General features: G+C 43.4%; 1 protein-coding gene across 1 annotated transcript in view; it reads left to right on the forward strand.

Moving 5' to 3' along the window:
* The window catches only part of TCF4 (transcription factor 4), a 252,246-nt gene that overhangs the window by 80,172 nt on the left and 156,051 nt on the right, over positions 1 to 16,023 (forward strand). The window contains exon 5 of the mRNA XM_019470871.1: positions 4,579 to 4,675. Within this exon, the coding sequence (XP_019326416.1) occupies positions 4,579 to 4,675 (97 nt within the window). The remainder of the gene's footprint in view (positions 1 to 4,578; positions 4,676 to 16,023) is intronic.

The following is a 16,023-nucleotide window of genomic DNA, read 5'->3' on the forward strand; positions in this document are numbered from 1 at the left end:
GAAATGGAGCTGCTCATGTGCCTAGTCTTTGGCAGCACTCTGAGAAAGTTTCTCTAGCCAGCAAGACCAAATACGTATTTTTTTTCCAATTAGATTAAAGCTACTGTTTGTGCATGGCAAAAGGCAAGCAATATTATTATTTCATTAGGATGCTAGTGGGCACACAGGAGTAAGTTGGAAAATAGCACTGAAATGTGCAATAATACTGTTATAGATCAATGTCAATCACATTTCCTGATATTTAACATACTGTAAGTAAAAAAGTAATGGATTTAAGCAGTATGGTCCAGTCCATTGATGTACTAAAGGATGTGCTTAATGTTAAGCACGAGTGATCTCATTTACTTGAATTAACAGGGGAGTGAACTATGATTTCGGTGGAATTATTCACAGGCTTCCATTAAACCTGTGCGCAAGTGCCTCGCTGAACCGGTGTTATGTTTAGCCATTAAGTTTTTAGCCAAGTGGAAAGTCTCAGGAGACTCCCAACTCGTTTTAGTAAAGGTTTTGTGATGGCAGCGGTTGTGCAAGTGTATCCCAGCATACTTGAGTGCACTGCAGAGGGTCTTCTGCTTTCAGTGTCAGCGGAGTTGAGTTCCTGGGCTTGGCGCAACCTTGGAAGTAGCGTGGCCAGCCCGGAGGTGCACGTCACTGCTTAGGGTACCCGAGAGGGACAGCCCCCTGCCATTGGGGTGTCTTTGGAAGAAGTTACTGTGTGAGTCTTTTTTGGGTTGGTTTTTTTTTTTAGGCTCCGCATTTGAAAGAACATTCAGTGTTACAAGGAAGTTTTAACAACAATAAACTGGGTTAATGGACAATACTGGGAAAGACTTGGGGAAAGTGGAATAAAAATAGTTGCGTCAGAGAAGAAATACTGGGAATTGTGAAACGTGGAGAGCGTTCATATGCAAAACGTGTCTACGACCTGATTTTTGTCAAGGAAGATGTAGTGTTGCGGTCTAGCTAGCCTCTTGTATCCAGTGATCTGGAAGCACGCTGCAGTGGCTGACTAGCAAAGCTCACCTCTCCTTCCTGGGGCGACTACCAAGCTGTCCCTTCGCTGCACAGATAAAATGCACACAAGAAAATGGCAGGCTGAGACATTCCTGTGTTTTGTCGCAAAGTTAAGAGGAACTTGTAGGAGTCCTGGTTCTTTGGTCTGTACCCTAAATGGCACGGGGTTCACCACGTCCTAGCACATGTGCGATGGGATGTGTTATTCCTAGAGATACCCTCTCAAACGGAGGGGGAAAATGATTAAAAACACCCTGAAATGGGCTGTCTGAAACTACTGGAGTGTCTCCCACCCAATGGTTACAGTGAATTTTCTGCCAAACGATAGAGGAAAAGACAGAAATACCCCCTCTGTGCTTGGCTTTAGGAATGTGCTTTTCTCTTCTTGAGATACAAATACTTGCGTAAATGCTTTTCTGCAGTAGAAGCCTAGGTGAGGTGGCGAGAGGTACATTTACCCCAAACATGCCTTACTTTAACTTCTAGGTTTTGTCTGTTTTATGTTTTCTTTTTACTGTTTGACAATACCTGTTTTTGTGCTGGAGATTTTGATAGGATTTTAACTGGTACAGTGCAGTCACTTTTTAAAGTGTCGAGAAACACTGAGCCGCTGAAGTAATTTTTATGTTCAAACCTCAGGTTCCTGAGGGTCCGGTTCATTTCTGCTGTGAATTTAAATGAGTTAATTTAAGCAGTGGGTCAGAAGCCACTACCATCGTAGTAGCCCTGTGCCTGATTCTTAATTAAAGGCAACAGGAGATTAATTTGAAACATTAATTTAAAAGTGCCTATACAAAAGGAAAGAATTATTGCAATAAAGCCTAAAGAACTTTTTTGTCCCTAGATGTAGAAGACAGAACTAGCTCAGGGTCCTGGGGGAATACAGGACATCCTAGTCCATCCAGGGTAAGTATATCTAATCTTTTTCCCCAAACCAGACTTCCTGCATATGTAAATTTACAATCTTAAATATGAGTTTTACACCTGATTGCATAGAAAAATGGGCATGCAAAGTTGGCTGTAGCCTGTCTTCTCTTTAAAATTGCCCTTTTTTTTAACATTCAAACCTGATCCTATGATTGAATTTGGCACCTGCTCTGCTACTTCTAACAGGTAGCGAGAATATTAATTAACCATTTTTTTTTCTTGCTAGGCCCTATCAACTACCACCCAGAGTGCAGGTGGAGCAGAAATGTTGTTGCTGAATGTTTCATTTTCTGCAGTTGGATTTTTAGGGATTGCGGGTGTCGCCAAACCTGAGGAGAGGGCCAGCGCCCCTGCCGTGGGCAGCGCTCGTCCCCGTGCTGGGGCTTGCTGGCCACCCCAGGGCCCGAGCTCAGGGCAGCGAAGCTGGAGAGGGGCCGCCAGGTCTGTCCCACCACGCCAGGGCTGCCCACCTGCAGCTGTGCCCCTGCCCTTCCCACAGTGCGCCTCAGCTGCTCCGTGCCTCTGGTGAGGGGGTTCCAAAGCCTTCTCCTCGGGCAGGGGCTGGCAGCCGGGTGTTTCAGCACGTCCCCCTGACTGCTGGCACCATCCGAGCTCCGGGGCAGGTAGCCTGGCTGCCAGCCACCTGCCCACCTCTGCTCCGGGCACTGCTGAGGATGGGGCACGGACATCTCCTGTGCTCCCCATGTAAGAGTGGGATCCCCCTGCGGGGAACGCAGACACCGAGCCACTATCTGGCACGGCAATACTCAGCATTTGCTGAGATTTGCAAGACAGCTGGACTCAGTCATTTCGATCGTGGCTGTGGACGATTATCCAAATTCTTTAGACACCTCAGGATCGGGACGCCGGTTACTTTGGTAGGGAAGAAGTGCTATTTCCAGCAGAGCAGCTGTGCGGTTCGCCCCGAGCCGCTGCTGCTTCCGAGCAGCACGGTGCTGGCAGCCCTGCTGATGGTCCTCGCGAGCCGCCCCGCGCCCCAGCCGGAGCATCGCGGCTTTGCCTGTCCTCGGGGCTGGGCACGGCTTGTGCTTCAGTACCAAGATGATTATTTCTGTTTACTTCCTGCAAATGCATGAAGTACACTTATCTTGGGCAAAAAGTGGCTTCGCTCTTACTTATGCCCTTATTTAAACAGTTTGTTTAAATTGCTTTTTAATTGTTTTCTAATTAACGTGAAGGATCAGGGCTCGCGAGCAGCGCTGCCGGGAGCTCCGTGCCCTCGAGTGTCTGTCTGGCAAGGAGAAATGCGGTTGCCCTGTTCATCCTCGGTCTGTCCTTTCCCCTTGGGGCAGGTCCTGCCCTCGGCGGACCTTACGCCAGCTGAGGTTTTAAGTGGACGTCTGCAGCGCTGCACCACACCGTGGGCAGCCGAGGGGGGTCCCCCATTTATGGCATGGCGGGGGGGACCCCGGCCCTGCCACCGAGGGAGGGAAGCCCAACACCTTTTCTTATTCCATCCTGCTTAGCATCCATTACGTCATTACTGCTCACATCTGTCAGTTTTATTTTTATCCCTTTTTTTTACTTGACACTTGTATTGCTTCCGAGGGAAAAATGTTTTGAAAAGTAAATTCTAAATTTGCACACACAATTATTTATGCATGCAAAAACTTGAATGTGAGTGTACAATTAAGTTTTGAGATATAAAGAAAAGAGCACGAGCCTGGGAAGAATTCTGGGGTTTCAATCAAGACTGTGCATTAACTTGCAGTGTTGTTCTGCAGACAGCCTGACCTCTCTCTCTCTTTCCTTCTTTGTAAAATGATGATGGTATTTCCACATTGGGAGAATTAGTTTCTCGCGCGTTCTTCTGAGCCGAGGAAACAAAACATTACATAACTGCTGCGCTTGGCCAATATCTGTAGTTAAATTTAGGATTTTGCTGATCGAGTGACCGACAGCAGAAGGTTACACCAAGACTGTTTCAAAAATTAGGGGCCCGATCCTGGCAAGGTTTTTATACGTCCTTGACTCTGTGGGTAGCGTCTGATGCTGTTGATCCCCAGAGGAGTACTGAGGGGTAACAGGGCAGCACGGCGTGCTGGGCAGGAGGGGGTCTCTGCCGCTTGCTAGCCATGCACAGAACTGCACGCACAAAGGATGAGTGCTATGCAGGGTTATTTTTTCAGTGAGAAGTAACTTTCCATACCCACTGTGAAAAAAACTCTAATTTATTTTTATAGTCCAGTGCATGTATATAGCAGTGAGGTGATTAAGGTGGCAAATTTCTATGTAAAAATAGATTTAAAAACCAAAATGTTAAGAATTATTTCTTTGCTGTTCTTGCATATGTTATGGGCAAGATGACTTCTATGCTAAAGAGGGGGCTTTATGCTGAATTGCACAGCACGAAATTCCAGGAACCTCATCTCAGTCACCCATTCAGGATTATCCACACAGCAAACCAAAGTCAATTACTAATGAAATAAAAATTTGAAACAGCTTTAAAAATGTTCTGGAACACATCACTTCCAGCAGAATCAATAGGGGAAAACAATAAAGGGAACAATATTTCTTACTGGTGGCTTAAAACTTAGAAGGGAAATATGGATGTGTAGGTTTTGAAAAATGCCGTTTAAACTTGTAAAATTGTGTTTTTTCCCGATTTGTTAACAGAACTATGGAGATGGGACTCACTATGATCATATGGCGAGCAGAGACCTTGGGTCGCATGACAATCTCTCTCCTCCCTTTGTCAATTCCAGAATACAAAGTAAGAAATCAAATTTCCTAACTTGACCGTGTTGTTGAAAGTAGAATAAGCGAACCAGAAATAAAATTCTGAGGGCTTAAATCCCTCATCCTCATTTTTGGGGTTGATTGTACTTGGCATACGGGTGGGAACATGGGTGGTTTTTTTTTATTTTTTAAGCTATCATGCAATTTCAAAAATGTACACCGATGATGTTTATTGAACAGACTGTGTTTTCTTGCTGTGAGAGGGATATGACTTTTGATGCAGTAACTGCAATATTTGCTGAAAGAGGGAAATGGTTGTTTCCTCAGGCTCAGCCTTTCCTTTTCAAAGAAGTGACCAGTTGGCAGAGAAAATAAGGATGTGCTCTGAACAGGACTTTTAAAGTAGAAAAGCATTTCTGAAAATATGATAAATATATGTTCACAAAAGGGAACAGATAAATAACTGGTGAGGGACACTGAAGCCATTGTTTGTTTTGGAGCATGATGGATCGCTGCCTGCTGGGACCTGTGAGCTGCAAACTCCTGGATTTCAGGCGAGGGTAGTTGCAGCCTATTCTGCTTTAGAGGAGTGAGATTTTGCCCGGGGCGTTTGGCAAGGACCCTCCTCCCACCCCACACCCCATGATAGAAAGTTTTGACACCCCTGAATAATCATTTAGCTTAGCAGCAAACACCGTAGCAGTATGCAGAGAGGCTATAATTATTTGTAAGTGAATGATAGCTACTTTCTTTAATTATGGTTGATAAATGAGTTTGGTTAAAGTAAATAAATGATGTAAAAATATTAGTAATGCTTATGCTTGGCCAAGATCACACCCTTCTTCTGCAGTTGTCAATGAACTAACCAAATGCTTTGCTTTAAAGGATTGAATGCGAGCCAAAAAAAACATGGACCTGTAACTGCGATATATCATTCTTCAGCTCTAATATAAGTCCCTAAAATATGCCTTGTCTTTTAATATTGGGAAATATGTGAGTTGTTTAACATATGGGACAATGTTGGAGCTTGTAGTCATTTCGATGTATTCACGTACAAAACATGGTTACAACAGTTTTAAAGGGTCTAGTATAAGCCAAAAAAAGCATGGAAATTTCAACACTCCCTTCTTAACTCAAGCCATGGGGCTTAGGTAGTGCGCAGAGACACTTCGCAAGTAGCCACACACTTCTGTGAAACCCGCTGGGCTGCATGGTGCTTTCAAGTTTAACCTTTAATTTGAGTCTTTAGAACTTAAAAGTCTCTCTCTCTCTCTCCTGCCTGCCCTTGGGTTACAGAAGAATCTCATTCCTGCTTCTGATTGTTTTTGCCAATCTTAGTGAAAATACTGGTTTCACTTGGCTTAAGAAATAGTTGTTTTATAAAAGCATGTCTTTAGAACTAGTCTCTCTCTCTCTCTCCTGCCTGCCCTTGGGTTACAGAAGAATCTCATTCCTGCTTCTGATTGTTTTTGCCAATCTTAGTGAAAATACTGGTTTCACTTGGCTTAAGAAATAGTTGTTTTATAAAAGCATGTTCAGAGGCACCTGGTTAAAGAATTAAGCCATGTAAAACTGATTAGGAACTTTGGAAACCCTGATGTTTCTAGAAGGTCCCGCTTGTCACCATCAGAGGGGTACAGAAGAATCTCATTCCTGCTTCTGATTGTTTTTGCCAATCTTAGTGAAAATACTGGTTTCACTTGGCTTAAGAAATAGTTGTTTTATAAAAGCATGTTCAGAGGCACCTGGTTAAAGAATTAAGCCATGTAAAACTGATTAGGAACTTTGGAAACCCTGATGTTTCTAGAAGGTCCCGCTTGTCACCATCAGAGGGGTTTGCACAGCCACTGCTAACCCAGTCGTGGCTCTGCAGACCTGAACTGGAGGTGTCTGCTCCAGCCGTGGGCGTGAGCCAGGCAGCGTGGCAGCGTCCTCACAGCGCGTGGTCCTGAAGTGCCCTGACACTTTTTGGTTTTTATGAGATTTGGTAACTTCAACTGGAAATAAGACCAGTGACGTTCCTGCACACGCAGATTAATGCATGTGCAAGCGTATGGCAAGTGACTAACGGCTTTTGACAAGTGTGCTATTGCGCACTAACGCGTGCGTGCTGCCGGGGCCGTCAGCTGCCTCCCACAACCCACGGCATTTTGCAACCGTGCTTTAGCATAATTCTCTGATAATTAGAGTGTACTCTTCTTAACTTGTCCTGTTGGGGCAGCCCTTCACTCCCCAGTTTTGCTCCGCTCCTGGGCGCGGGGTGTTAGTGCTGGAGGAGGAGGGATAGCTGCTGGGATGCGTGCACACTTCCCTCCCGCTCAAACACGTCTGAGGGCCTTGGCCGGGAGGTCTGTTTCTGTGCCGTGTGGGAATGGAAGCCCTTAACCGGCAGCGGGACAGGCGCTGCGGTTGCTAACACCGCTGCTGTGGAGGACTGCGTGTGTGAAGCATCGCCCTAACAAAGACCGCTGTCAGTCTGCGCTGGTCACGTCTGTATTTGTGATTTTTAGGAGAAATCTAAGTATTGTGGTGATGAACAATGCGCAGTGCTGTTTACTCAGACGGAGGCCGCCCGGACTGCCAGCTCCCGACTCCTGTTACTCCAGATGTATTTTATCATTTCCCTTTTCCTGGCAGGTCTTCGAACTCCCCCAGGGAAAGGTCCCCGTAAACTCTGGTGTTACGCAGCTGGCACCTGCAGAGCCACACTGTAGCTTTCTTTCCATGCTCCTCTTTCTCTTGACAACTGATAAAGAGCCTGATGATCATACAACTTGAACTGGTTTTATACCGGTGTATACTGTTGACTCGAATGGAGTTGCTCCTGATTTGAGGTGGTTTTCCAGGCAAGAAGGGCTTTGTTGTTACTGGGAATAGGTATTACTGACCCCATACCTGTGAACCACAAATGTTTGCAGACAGGCTGTGCTTAAATGAGGGCTTATATTGTATTTTATTTTTCAGATATTTGTTTTTAAAACACATTTTTACGTGTCCAGCATCTAGCAGGGAGCCTGTGCGTTAGGCTTTGGAGCCAGCCCTGTGGGGAGGAGCAGAGAGAAGTCGCAGAGCTGCATGCGTTACTCAGCTTCTCAAACTGCTGCTCGCATGTATTCAAACACAGCTTGCTTTGTGCATGTCTGGAGTCCCACCACCCTGCTAGGTATTTTGTGTTTTCTTAAGAGTATCTGAAGAGTAGTTATTTGGCCCGGCAATGAAATGTGCATGGGCAGATAGCTGGGATGGGTATGACGCATTGGCTGTTGCTTCTCATCGCCTCTCCCGCTTCCAGTTGTGCTCTTTGGGAACGTTTCTTATCCTACTACTTGGGATATCTTGCTAGCACATTAAATCATTTACCAATGCACAGTAACTTGCTCCTAAGCCCCCTGTAGCTTAATGGAGCATTTCACTGCAAGGATTAGATTGAGGTTTCAGGCGCTGCTGAAGAAAGCTGCTGGCTTATGTGGTGACCTTTGAATCTCATCTGGGTTAGTGGTTGATATTTTGATTTGGTTACTGTGGTCATATTGTGACAGCTGCTGGTTCATTATAATTCAGTTCCTCTCCTCGGTTTGCCTACCAGGAATATTTAGGTTTGTGTTGCTTCAAAGTGCTCTAACCACCCTGAATGTAACCTGGCACGTCGCACAAGGTGAAGCGTTGTGAATGCTTTCGGTCACCGGCCGCCCTCCGCCGGACAGGCAGTCACAGTGGAGGGTGTGTGTTGGTAGGGAGAAACTTGCTGCTGGAGAAAACTTTCCCTGGGGTTTACAAAGCTGATTTAACCCAGTTTGTTGAATGTAGGAAAAATGGGAATAGAAAAGATCAAAAGCACTTCTCTTACTTTGTTGCACGGCTAGTTTGTGTACTCCTCCTCTCCGCATGTAATATTTCTGGTGTTCACAGTAGTGTTTTTATATATCCTTTTGAAAAAGTTCCTACACGACCAACTAGAAGACAGTATTTAATTTCTGATATTGCTTTGAGACTCTCTAAAAGGACGTAAGGTCACTGAATGTAGATCTCTTAATAGTTGTAGGAGTTGGTCAGTGATCTAGTATGTGAAGACAAAATATTTGCTTGTGTTTACTTTCTCTTTCTATTGCTAAACACAAAATGAAGAGCAGATACAATGACTTACTCTTACTTCCCTCCCGGTTGTCTGCTTTCGATCAGTGCTGCACTGCTTTGGGTTGTGCTCTTACACGATCGCTTGCCTGACGTGCTTTTGGGAGGGTTGGCGCGTGTGTTTGCCAGAGACTGGCACTTGTATCGCAAAATAAATATTTTCCCCTCTGGTTTCTTCCCTTTTCCTTTTAAAAATCTCCCAAGTCATAATTTTCCTCTCAGCATTGTTATTTCGGAGAAGGTGGCGTTTTCTCACAGTTGGAGTGACTGAGCGGTGCTGGTGCCAGCACGGTACCGGGGGGGCTGGGGCGGCACGGGCTGCCCGCCGTGCCGGGAGGCAGGGCTCGTGCCCGGGGTTCCTGGGGAGCCCGGCTCGGCTGCCAATCTGCGGCACACTCTTGGCAAGTTGTTAACGTCTTTGTGCTCAAATGTGCCTTCCTATTTATCTGTCTGAAGAACGCACGCTATATATTTTGCAGGGATATTGTGAGATGTGATGAATTACTGTCCGGAAAACATCCCGAGTTCCTTGGGTACTCTGTATACATGCCAATTTTTAATATTATTTTTAATGCTATGATAGTACTTGTCTCTGTACGAATATTGCTGTGGCATTTGCTTTTAATCCGTACAGCTTTGATTCTGTTACTGTTGTTATAAGTAGAACTGGAATTTTTGCAGATTAGTTAAGTGTACCCAACACGGCATTATAAGGCCTTGCTTTCAATTGCTAAACTATAAACATTTGGGATGAAATTTTCCATGCTGTGTATCTGACTCAGCCTGATTATTATTTTTTTAACCTTCTGCAGGAATGATTTCAACATTTCCTAAAATGAGATTACATTTCATCCTGGCAGATTTTTGGTTTTCTCAGTTAGCGTCTGGCACATCACGAACATTAATTCTTTTTCACACCACCTCTGTTATGTCAGGTGGCTTTGGTTCCCGTTTTGCAGCTGGAGGAGTGAAGGTACGTGTGGAACCATGAGGGAAATGTCAAAAACTGTCCAGTAACTTTCAGTTGTAAATTTGAAATGCAAAAGGGTTTGATGGTCTCTCATTTCTTGCGTTCAGTGGTGCCCAAAGATGCCACCACTTGGGGAAATCGCGGTTGTAATGCTTCGTGTGGGTCATCCACATTATGGGAACACACACTCAGTAGCCACTCGCTTATCTTAGTGGTGTCTGCTTTTTTCTTATTGTTTCCTAAAGCCTTTTCAGGGCAATGAAGTATTGAAGGAGCCTGGCAACTTATGGTGAATAGAAAACACAGAAACGGCTATTATATTTGGAAAAAAATAAATTCTGTGTGACATACAGAAATAAACATGTGACAACTTTTTTAAAAAGCAGTCAAAGGTGAATTTTCAGGAATCGCAAGCAGAACTATGTTTTCCAGAAAAATCTGACTGTCTGACTAGCTGTAGCTTTAACTAAGATGAGCTTTAACAACAGAAAATCTGACTGTAGCAACTAAAAGTCAGGAAAGGCCTTCAGAACTGGAAGGCCAAAGAACTGGAAATCCCAGACTCCAGTTTTCATTTAAAGTATTTTACATTCGTGCAGCTGACACGACCCGGCGCCTGCAGTTTTAGGAGAAGTCACTGACTGGATGATGCATGACAGGCGAGCACTTCCAAAGGGGGAGAGCGTTATCTCATCGAGTGCCCTCCCAACTGCTGAGCACCCAGGTACTCCCCAGCCAGGTGGAAAATGGGGAAATGGGGAAAAAACCATACTCATTTCCATTCTCAGAAATGAGGCAGTTTGGGGTGGATGCAGCAGGGATCCAGCTGCAGTACTGCTGGGGAGGGGATAGGTACTGGTATCCCGGTTCCTTAAAGCATGATGACTGCCACATCCCCAGACGAAACTGGAGTGTGGTGTGGCTGGACTACAAGAAGGTCCTGTGGTCGTGGATGGAAAACGTGCTGGGGCTGCAAGCAGCGTTGCTATTCTATACATACCAGCTATGACCTGGAGAAGACAGGTCCCGCCGTGCAGAACTGCTTCCCACGGCTGCAGTGCTCTCTGGCTTGGGGGGGTGGGAGGGGAAGCTTCGGGGCTGTTTAGAGAAAGGTCTGAAAACCTGAATTCAGCTGCCAAGTTTGAGCTATTTGGCTTGTTTGGCATGTCATGCCTCCAAATCTGCATCTGGCATCTCAGGTTTTTTGGTTCTATGTTTTTATTCACTTCTAAACTCACTTAACTCCTCTTACAACCACTCTGGTGAAAGCTGTATGGATATACATGCCCACCAACCATTTTGTTCTTCCCATCCCCATGTGAGTACAGAAGGGAAGATCTGAGACACGGTATTCAACCTAAATGCAGGAAGAGTAACCTGTTGAGTTTTTTTGCCAAATCTAGAATTGTTTCACCAACCAAAATGTCTCTTTTTTGATGTCTCCAAACTTTAAAAACAGTGCTAATTTGGGAAAAAAAAGTGCCCACTTGCATATTCTGAGAGCAGGGCACTGTAAATGCATCTCCAAGAACTGAATTACAAAACAGCAACTGATTTCAGACATGGTCTATTCTGCTCTTTAATGGATGTGTATCTAAAGTTTTACGTGTAAGTTAAAGCTCCGTGTTCCGTCCTCCCCTTACCCAGGAACAGCTGGACAGGATTTCTTCTAGCCTTTTTTTCTGGATTAGTTTTAGTGGTTTCTGCACGACAAAGTAGAAGCGCTTCTGGATAACCCTGAGCAACAGTTTGAGTTTAACTATGCAGGGTGTCAAGGCTGAGACCCGAGGAGCTTAGATGTAGCGCTTTAGCTTTCTAAGATAACCACAATGAAAATCACACGATTTACTGTCAACTGGGGCCTTGAAAGATGCCTTAAAAATGCTTTGTAGAAGACACTGGCTCACGTATCCCTTCTTGTCGTGGAATATGCCTGCTGCTTCTCGTCTCGCTTGCCTGTGAACAAAATTAACAGAAAAAAATCTGTGCTGAAAAGCATTTTGTAGATGTAGATATAAATATGTTACAGTTCTCAATCAAGAGTTTATATATTTTGCAAGCGCTGCCAGTCAGGGTTCTGAGCTTCAGCATTCAACCCCAGCCTCTCGTACAGTCCTGAAGAAAAGAAATTACAAGGACATTTCCATTTATTTGGGGAACGAGCAGCAGATGTATAAATAGAAACTGTAGACTGTGGCAATTAATGTCTGCATACTGAGCAAAGAATTGAAATATTATTTTGTACTACATAGTTTTCAGTGAAGTTTACATTCCATTGTATTTTGTTCTTAAACAAGTCCAAGCATTTCTAATAAGTTATTTTGTGCGACAGTTGTGTTCTGCGTAGCATGGCGTAGACTAAGCTGTGTGAAAAATTTGCATTGAACTGCAAACGTATTTGATCTGTATTTGGAGTACAAACTGTAAGTTTGCAAAATATTGCCTGAAGTTATCCTCCCTGTAGGCAGAAAAGAACATCCTCCTGCTAATAATCCATCCCTCTCTTCTGCAGTGACCTTCTGCAGACCTGGAGGCTTTCAAGCCTGCCGTTGGGGTGGCCCTGGAGTGGGAATCGGGTCGTGCAGCGTGGAGTCGCTGAGTTAAAACCATGGAGCGTGTGCAGGCGTTGGGTAATTGCTGCTCCTGGTGCAGCAGGCTGCAGGGCTGGCTCGGAACACTCCATCCGGCTTCACCGAACCGAAGCACAAACGGTACAGAGCTACACAGGTTCGGCTGGGCTCCAAGGCTCTGGTTTTATCTGCTTGAGACACTGCATTTTTCTGCATTGCAAGCACATTAATAGAGAAACAGCTTTTAAAGTAACATCCAGAAGGCACTTTAATGGTTAATGAGCTTCTACCCTTTATATAGATGAACACAGTTTGGCTTTCAAATAAGCATTTGCTGCTGTTCTCCAGCTGAGCTGGTATTAGTGGCAGAGGGAATTTGAGCTCACACCTGTTTGAGCATTAAAAGGAACCTATAAGTGACTTCCTTAAAATATTCATAGAGAGGAAAAAATTCAATTTCTAGAAAACCTTACCCTCCCGGGAAAACCATTGATAGGCATTTTAAAAACAAAACAACAACAAAAAAAACCCACCCAAAAAACCAACCACCACCAAAAAAACTGGGTTTGTGAATTAGTTACAATCTTCCCGTTTTCCCGAGTTGTTTGCAGTCACATAATCGGTGAGCACACACCTAAAGGTAGTGGCGTGCTTCTGGGGGACGCGACTGGCCTGGATGTGGAATAGATTTGCATTACAGCTGGAAAGTATACATGTGGGAAAATCTGCGAAACAAAACAAATTTGTTGAATTACTAGGTCATTTACATAGCTGCTCCAGTCATGGTCCGTTAAACAGGCAAAAACAATGGTTTTGTTATGCTCTCTAGTTAAGGCACAGAATGTGTAAAAACAATGCCGAGTTAGCTGGATAATTAATAATTGTTTTGAGCCTGTATGTACCTTAAGTCTGAACTTCACCGTGTATAGAGATGTTGAGTCGAGTAAGGCGTTAGCTAAATAAGATCAACTTATTTTGTTAGGTCGTGGTGTATTCTCCTACAAAAAATAGGTAAAGCTGCAACTGTCGGGGCTCAGAGGTGGCTGGGCCCTGATGCCAGACTACATTCAAGCTCGGCCACAGGCAGAGCTTTGGCTGCGCATTGTTGGTCAAAACTAACTGCCGTCTGCACTTCTGTAACAGATTTCTTCCAAGGCTCTTCTCTTGTGTCCAGGAGAGAAATTTATCATTGCTTTCTGTAGGAAGACGTGATAGTCTTGAAGCAAGCAATCATTTTTATTTTTGTAGCTAAATTTTTAATTCTTTTTCTCGAGACTGCTTCTGACAGTTTCTGTAAGGACTTCTCTATTCTTGTCCCCAGCCTTCAGCCTCTAGTACTGCTCTGGATTTAGCACATTTGGTCAGATGCACAGAATATACAAAATCAAATATAAAACAGTTCCAATGAAAATGATAAAAAGGGTATGACAGGAGGGTACAGTAATTCTCTACAGCATCATGCCAATAGATACATCTTACCATATGGTCTGAATTAAGGACAGCACCAGTTCTCACACTATACAAGGCTGATGGTATACTAGGTCCATGCTTTGATCCTCGTACCATGTGAAATACAAAAGATACGGAGCATGCATTTAACAGGAACCATCAGTATTTTAATTAGATTATATTTCTTTTTAACTAAAATCAGAGTACTCCGATACATTTCTTTATTCTGCAAACTTTTACTGTGTGATTGTGGTCTTAAGCATATTCAATAGTTCTAAAAAGAATACAGAATGAGAAGTGATGGAGAGGGATATTCTGGGAAGCAAACATGCTGACTAAATGTGATAAAGAAGAAATTAGGCCAACAATCAAATATTAAGAAGAGTGGCATTGTGTGTGTGTGTGTGTGTATATATAGATCTGTGTGTGTGAATTATCCAGAAAAAGCAGTTTTGATTAATTCTTGGATGAGGAAGCTATGTAAACAGATCAGCAAGAATTTAGTTGCAAGCATTTTTAATTTGCTGTTTAAATACCTTTTAATTATGATATCTATATCAACATGTTCATATCCTTTCTACTATTTGTATTTTCATTTTTATATGTCACTAGAACTGAAGATGCCGGATTCTGGTTCACACTGCCAGCAAATTTTGTTTTTCCAAATACACCTTCTAAGAGAATATTTTTTTTCCTTCCTAAATTTTAACTTCAATGTAAATCTCATAGCCAGCGTATTGATTCCAAAGCCAGTTTTGACCTGGATTTGCAATTGGCTGAGATTACAAATCTCCCATGGTATGCAGAGCAGCATCCAGAAGGTAGCTGAAAATCTGAAGAGGGAGCTTGTTTTATGAACTATTACATGGAGAAGTTTGCAGGCGTCAATAGAAGTTGGCCCAATGGCTGTAATCTGTTTAATCATTCTTTATTTCAACTAGCAAAACAAAAAAGAAAAAAAGAAGAAACATAAGAAAATTAGTGGAACTTCAGCGTAATTGTTATTGACTGAGCGTTAAAGTGGGCTTAAAGCCAGGACAATACTTGTAATAGTTTTTAAAGCACTAAATTACCTGCTGATAGTAAGGTGAGGTGTGCAGTCAGAGCAGCTGTCATGTTCTGAGTGTAGCTCACATTTAGCTTTGCGTATTAGAACCTGTTTTCACAGGGAATGGAAAGATGATGCCATGTAAATACACATCAAGGGGAATTGGTACCTACTGAAAAAGAAGCGTAGCAAGTATATTCTACGCAGCTATGCTAAGAATAAATAATATGATGAAAAGCATACTAACATCCTAATACAGAAGAACAAGCATGGCAAAAGAAAGGAAGGCAAGCATATAAGATGTAAAACATCAAGTTCAGAGAACGTGTGGAATGAGGTTCAATGTTAAAAAATAATAATCTGAAAGCAAAGAGAGAAAGAAAGGAACAACTGTACATGAGGTTAAGATAAATAATCATGAAAGATTATCGCAATGCATAAAGAAAAGGAGGTCAGTAAAGTAGGTTTTAGGACCTCTTGGAGATGGAAAGGGTAATTTATTGGCAGATGATGTAGACACTGCTAAAAAATAAATGGATTTTTCGCCTCAGTGTTCACAAAAGAGGATGGGGAACAGATGCCAGAATCAGATATAAATTTCCCAGGAGAGAGGGAAGAAATATTGAAGGAAATAGGGATTATTCCAGAATGGGTGATCACACGGTGGGTGAGAACATCAGTAGATGGATTAAACTCTGTAGAGGAGCCATCACAGAATTCTTAAACAAGAAAAGAGAAAGGACTATTTCATGTTCATGGGGGAAAAAACAAAGAACGAACCAACTCTCCTCCATTCCTTAGTGTCCTCAGCTGTCCACAGAGATGACCATGAGGGGAGCTCTGTGTTTCACCATAGCAGCACAATGCCTTTGTCCCATAAGGACTTTATCAACAAGTTTTGTGCGTGACTGTTTTAGTTATTTTAAAATAATTTTAAATACTTAAAATATATTTTACAATGAGGAGTCCAGTCTCCACAAAGTGTACAGTCCTGTATGGAAGGGAGACTGAACTTGGGGCCATCCATAAGCAATAGCTCAGTTGGGACAGGAGAAAATTTTCTTTGAGGGGAAGGATCAGATCAACAAACATAAGGTGAAGCATTTCCAAATGGTTTCTGCTCTGTGGTGTGTTCTGCCTCCTCAAAGCAAATCTTTTATCTTCTAGTTCTGCCAGAATAAACACATTCTTCATCTGACAGGAAGGTTGATATT

The sequence above is a fragment of the Aptenodytes forsteri genome, unplaced genomic scaffold, assembly GCF_000699145.1.
Source record: "Aptenodytes forsteri isolate BGI_AS27 unplaced genomic scaffold, ASM69914v1 Scaffold112, whole genome shotgun sequence".
NCBI classification, from domain to species: Eukaryota; Metazoa; Chordata; class Aves; order Sphenisciformes; family Spheniscidae; genus Aptenodytes; species Aptenodytes forsteri.